This window comes from Pteropus vampyrus, unplaced genomic scaffold (genome assembly GCF_000151845.1).
Source record: "Pteropus vampyrus isolate Shadow unplaced genomic scaffold, Pvam_2.0 Scaffold15, whole genome shotgun sequence".
NCBI classification, from domain to species: domain Eukaryota; kingdom Metazoa; phylum Chordata; class Mammalia; order Chiroptera; family Pteropodidae; genus Pteropus; species Pteropus vampyrus.
Window position 1 is genome coordinate 2,049,398 of NW_011888796.1, and position 6,000 is coordinate 2,055,397.

The window sequence follows — 6,000 nt, forward strand, 5'->3', positions numbered from 1 at the left end:
ACGCACTTCGATATCTCAACAGTCGACCTGATAACCAAGCCTGCTAAGTGACTAAGGGGTGGGTACTGCATAGAGTGGATACACTGGACAAAGGGATGATTTCCCTTTCTGCCAGGATGGAGGACTGCTCGAGATTTCATCACATTACTCAGAATACCATTTAAAATTTAAAATATTATGAATTGTTTATTTCTGGAATTTTCCATTCAATATTTTCAGATCACAGTCGACTGTGAGTAACTGAAATCTCCTAAAGCAAAACCCAGGACTACGACTTAGTTCCCAGGAGACAGATTCCCTCTGAAAACCTGTGACATTATCATTTTCACCTGAGGTCTGGTTATTTCAAACACTTGCAGGGAAGGAGGGAAAAACAACAATCACTGAAATCATATCAACCTTCCAACCCCCTTGTGGGAAGGGCAAAAGGAGGCCAAGACAGGCTGGGTCAGGTGAGAATCTATCTGGTGGTTGGATGTGTGTAGCTGGCCGGGACCAGATCCCATGCTTCTCTACCAGCGAGCTCTTCACGATTGCAGGTTTCTTTCAAAGAAGAAAGAACAAAACAGCTCCTCCCCGTTCTCCCGCCGCTAGAGCGGCTGGCGCCAATTTCCTTCCCAGTTAAAGCTCTGAGAAAGGATCCCGATTCCTTAGGGGTTTCTCTTTAACCTCCTCTCCCTCTATTTTCCACCGAGGATTGATGCTGGTTTCTCCTCCTTCAGCCTCTCCACGGAATCTTCTTTTTCCTTCCCTCTCCTCCATCACCCCAAGTGGGACCCACCTTTTCTCCTCCTGGGGAGGCCGCAGAAACCCGCACACAGGGTGCCCTCCATCCGCTCCCTCCTTCTCCATCTTCTAGCGGAGAAAATGCCACGTGCTCTCCCGGTGCCCAATCTTGGGAATCCACCAACCAACTCGTCCGTTTCTCCGTTTCTCCCCATCCTCTCTTCGCCCCTTTGTTCCTCCCACCTCACCTCCGCTTTCTCTAGGTTCTGGGGGCGGGGATGCTACCCGACAGTGCCAGGTGCTAGTTCTCACCTGTCCCTGTGAGAATGGGGCTCCTATCACAGCCACGGAGTGGACGGACTTTTTCAGGGCGAAATGCACTTGAGTCCGGAGGAAACGCGAGAGGCTGCTTCTTAGGGACATGATGGGCAGCGCGGGACGTCACCACACAAGAGGCTGCTACGTGAGGCTCGCCGCCTTCAGTAAGCGCCGCCGCCGGCAGCTGCGCTTACCTACCCCGGCGTGAGCCGCACCGCGCAGCCCCGTGACGTCACAACCTCCTGGCCCCTCCCCGACCCCGCCGGCGGTGCCCGCCACCAGCCCCCCGCACACCTTCCCGAAGACTCCGTCCACTGTTCCTCGGAGCCCGGACACGCCTTCGTAACGTCACCTCTCCACTGAGCGGGCTCTCTCACCAGGGACAAGCTGCCCTGGCTGACGCCATAAAGCCAATATCAGGGTCTGGCAATTAAGAATGCGGTCACGAACAGGTGTGTCATTTCGCGAGAAGCGGTCGGCATCCGCAAAGTTCGCGAACTCGGTGAAGCACGCGAACCGACACACAGGCTCGCTGATAGCGACACTTCACACAAATGCACGCCCAGCAGATGGCAACTCTCTGAGGGAAGGCTAGCTGGACTGTGCTTGGTTTGGCCGGACTCTGTAAGTGTCCTCCAAGACCCAGCCGGTATCCACTTGCTTCACTCCATCTCAGAGCTCAAGGGCCAGGAAACACGCTTACCTTTGGGAACTGAAGGCTATGGGATCAAATAAAGATTAGAGCTCTCTGGGCCAGCCATGTTAATAAAATCCCACCTGTTTTTGGTATTGCGGATGGGGAGATTAGGATTTACAAAACAATTACCTTCTAGACATTTTCAATTCTTTACTTGAATACAGGAGCACTGGTTATTCAAAACCAAACATAGCAACATATCTGCACTATTTCTAAATTTTAGGCGAAAGAGCTGAGTGTAACTAGAGTATTAATATTTTAATAATAACCAACTAAAGTTCTAAGAACTTTCAGCCCTCTAACAATTCTATAAAGTACAGTAGTCCCTACTTATTTCGGTTTTGCTTTCCCAGGTTTTAGTTACCCACTGTCAAATACTACCCGAAAAGATTAAATGGAAAATTAAAAAAATAAACAGTTGTTAAGTTTTCAATTGCTTGCCATTCTGAGTAGTGTGGTGAAATCTCACACCATCCTGCTCCATCTTTCCTGGAATGTGAATCATCCCTTTGTTCGGCGAACCCACAGCTGTATAAATTACCCGCCCGTTAGTGACTTAGTCGCTGTCTTGGCTATCGGAAAGACTGCAGCATTTCTGTATTATTGCAATGCTTGTGTTCAAGTAACCTTTATTTTACTTAATAATGGCTCCAGAGCTCGAGAGTAGTGATGTTGGCAATTCAGATATGCCAAAGAGAAGCCGTAGAATGCTTCTTTTAAGTGAACGATATGTTTGTATATATAGGGTTTGGTACTATCCACTGGTTTCAGGCATCCAGTGGGGGGGTCTTGAACTATACCCCTGAGGATAAGGGGTGGGGGACTATTTTAAAGATGAGGAATCAGGATCAGAGAAGATAACTAACTTTCCCAAAGTCACATAGCTTGTAAGTGGCAAATCTCTGTGACTCCAGACTCCAAATTCTTAACCATGAAGTTATGGCTTGTAGGAATCTGGACGTCCTACCAAAATAAATTTTTATATAAATACCTGAAAAATATTTCACCTGATGCCAACTCACATGCTGCTTTCCAAAATATTTCAGAAGTCTCCATGGCAATATCATAACTCCAAGCACCTTTGTAGAATAAGGCAGTTTATTTTTAGAGGATAAATTTTATACCTGTCTCCCTCTGCTGGTATAACAAAGAAATGTCATTGAACCCTTAGCAAAATAAACAAAGAGTATTACTGTAAGGCAGTGCTTCTGAAACTGTGGACCTAGATCAGCAGTGCCCACATTTGCATACTAGTCAGAAATGCAAATAATTAGGGCCCTACCCCAAACTTACTTAGTTACTCTGGAGGTGGGGCACCAGCACCTAAGTTTTAATAAGCTCTCCAATGTGGGGAGCTGTAGGGAACAGTAGGGGTGCAGTCAGGGATGTAGTCTCTCTCACTGTCACACATGTTCAGATTCTTGGACTTATTTTGGTACCTTTTTCTTGTCCATCACCACATCCAATTTTTCCTCCCTTGACTATGTTTTCGGAAGTTGGTACTGACATAGACTACCTCAGGCCTTCCACGGACTATTACAAAAACCTCTTGTGTTTTGAGCACCTACTGTGAGTCACCAGTTTGCCCTTTCTAAATTAATCTTGCATGTCACTTTCAGTGGTTTTCCACTACTTATAGTTTAGTCAGAGGTAAATTATCTGTTCCACATTATAATGCATCCTCGGAGTGAACATTAGATTATATTACTATTATCTGTTAAAATTCAAATTATTACTTCTATATGTCTGAAACATTTTAATATTCATTAAAAAACTCCAAAGTTCAAATGACTTATCTGTTTTTAATTTCAAAATAGGCATTTATTTTATAAATAATTCATTAAAGATAATATTCTAAGGTTATAAAAGTCATGAAATAATGAATTAAGTTTTAGACATTTACTTTAAAACTCGTATTCTGCTATGGCATAGCTTTAGGACCCTTCGTCAGATCTAAATCAGCTTGTGCTGCTTTTCTTCATTTATAGGAGGACCTACAAACTCTGCCTCTTTAATTTAGTGGCTTCCAACATACACTCTCTCCCTTGAGAGGTTGCTGGGAGTGTGTGTTGTGGGGGGTGAGTAGGTAAGACCCGATTATGGTGTTTGCCAATTTACATGGTATAAATATTGCCCCACTGCTGATTTCAAGCTACCATCATAATGTCACTGAACATGGAGTTGAGAAAAGGTGCTCATTATATAATACTTCCACCATATAGATATGATCAGCATAAATAACCTCAAGAGCAAAAATAATAGCAAATTATAGTAAAATAATTAGGCAATGATAGGTTTTAAGTGTATATTAGCTTTGTTTTTAATATAATTTACTTGTAAGTTTATACTGTTGGGGACAGAAGTTTCTCTTGAGCCTGTAGAGTCTCAGTAACCTTTAGCTCAAAATAATTTGTATACCATACAGGCACATCTTGGAGTGGCTCATTTGTTGCCTGTGCAGACTGCGCAACCCCAAAGAAAGGCAGGGCGGAGGAGGCTGCCTGTCAACCAGCTACAGGCACTTTGTGGCTTGAGTGAAGCGGGATCTTTGGGTGGCTCATTCTGAATCCCTACAGTTCCCTCCTCTGAAAATTCCCTGGATGCTTCACATGGGGTTGATCAGTTGTTCTATATCTCAGTAAACCATTCTCAGTCTTAAGAAAAGTTCAGTTAAACAGTTATGTCTCATTTCAGGAAGCAGTAATGATGGTGGGTTCCCAAGGTTAAGCCTATGGTGCAAGCAATCAGGTATTTAATAAAAGGCATCTCTAAGGAAACAAAAGAAAAACAAAGGTGTAATGATCGAAGCAGACTATAACGCTGGTTTCTGAGTTCTGAAGGCAGGCAGTCAAAATTCCTAGATGTCTGTCTTGAATCATCTTCAGATGGAGTAAAGGCAGGCAGTCTGATAGATTATTTTGGTCTTCAATTTAAATGTCTCTGGTGATCGTTCTGTAACAGGCACAAAGATTGTCCATTTTGAGCTGTTGTGGCGATTTCTCTGAAGTTTGTATCAAGTCATTTCATTTCAATTTGCTTGGCTTTGGGAAATGGGCAGTTTGAGTTAAAGATTCCAACTCAAAGCATGGGAGAAAAATTGGAAACATTAGTCTGGAAAGTCATAGCCAGATATTAGAAGAAACTAGAATTCAGGATCCAATCCAGTTTATAAGTTAAAAAAAAAGAACAACTCAGAAGATAATGAACAACAGGATAGTTACCAAGATGTGTTCTCTTGAGGTGGTTAAGCTTCTGAGAGATCTGAAAAAGAGGCCTTTCTGAGGTATGTTAACCTCAATGCACAAAAACAATGGACAGGGCTTGTTTAAGACACAGATAAGCCTTTTACTTTATAGGCCTGGGGCATGACTATTCACTGTGACCTGCCTAGATCAGATCACCCTGTGAGGTTACTTTTGGTCAGATTTATTACAGAGCTCTCCTTTTTATCCACAATATTATGACTAATAATTTTTTTAAGTGCAAAAATTAAGACATGAGGAAACAGTATTATATAAATCTGAAAGGACTGTGTGTAATTTTTTCTCATTCAAAAATTTTCTATATTAGATAATCTTTTTAACAATAAAAACATTAAAACTAAGGAACCCAAATAATTGAAAAAATTGATTTGTTTAGGTGGCAAGATTACACATGTATACTTTAAGTAAAATTTCAATTTGATGTTGTTGGTAAAATAATAAACATCTTATTAAAAATGGACAGGCTATGGCCATACCACCCTGAACATGCCTGATATTGTCTGATCTCGGAAGCTAAGCAGGGTTGGGCCTGGTTAGTAATTGGATGGGAGACCACCTAAGAAGACCAGGTGCTGTAGATGGAAAAAAATATAAATAAATAAAAATTAAAAAAATAAAAATGGATAGGTAATAAAGTTTAAAATATATATAATTTATAAGTGTATCAAAAACATCAAATAACCTAGAAATATGTCTAATGAAAGATGTGCAAGACAAGTAGAAAATATTGCTGAGAGAAATTAGAGAAGACCTAAATAAACGGAGAGATATACCAGGTTCACGGGCTGGAAGACTCAACATAGTTAACATGTCAGTTCTCCCTAAATTCATAGATTCAATGAAATCCAAACAGGATTTTTGGTAAAATACAAAGAACCAATCTTGAAGAAAAAGAACAAAGGTGGAAGACAACACTATGAGAAATCAAAATCTACTATAAAGCTGTGGCAATTGATACAGGTTGATCTTGGCACAAGGAAAAACAAAATAGACCAA

At 41.8% G+C, this 6,000-nt stretch overlaps 1 protein-coding gene, 1 long non-coding RNA gene and 1 pseudogene across 4 annotated transcripts in view; 1 reads left to right on the forward strand and 2 right to left on the reverse strand.

Moving 5' to 3' along the window:
- ARG2 (arginase 2) overlaps positions 1-1,279 on the reverse strand; it is a 30,535-nt gene extending 29,256 nt beyond the window's left edge. The window contains exon 1 of one of the 2 annotated variants that reach the window (XM_011383967.2): positions 1,039-1,277. In XM_011383967.2, the coding sequence (XP_011382269.1) occupies positions 1,039-1,149 (111 nt within the window). In that variant the 5' untranslated portion in view covers positions 1,150-1,277. Of the gene's footprint in view, positions 1-1,038 lie in introns of both variants that reach the window. The other variant, XM_011383977.2, reaches the window with a different exon arrangement.
- Positions 1,280-3,871: 2,592 nt separating this feature from the next.
- The window catches only part of LOC105308175, an 8,605-nt gene continuing 6,476 nt past the window's right edge, over positions 3,872-6,000 (reverse strand). For both annotated transcript variants that reach the window (XR_897281.2, XR_897279.2), the window contains exon 5: positions 3,872-4,693. This is a non-coding gene — a long non-coding RNA (uncharacterized LOC105308175). The remainder of the gene's footprint in view (positions 4,694-6,000) is intronic.
- Positions 5,467-5,585, forward strand: LOC111735847 (annotated as a pseudogene).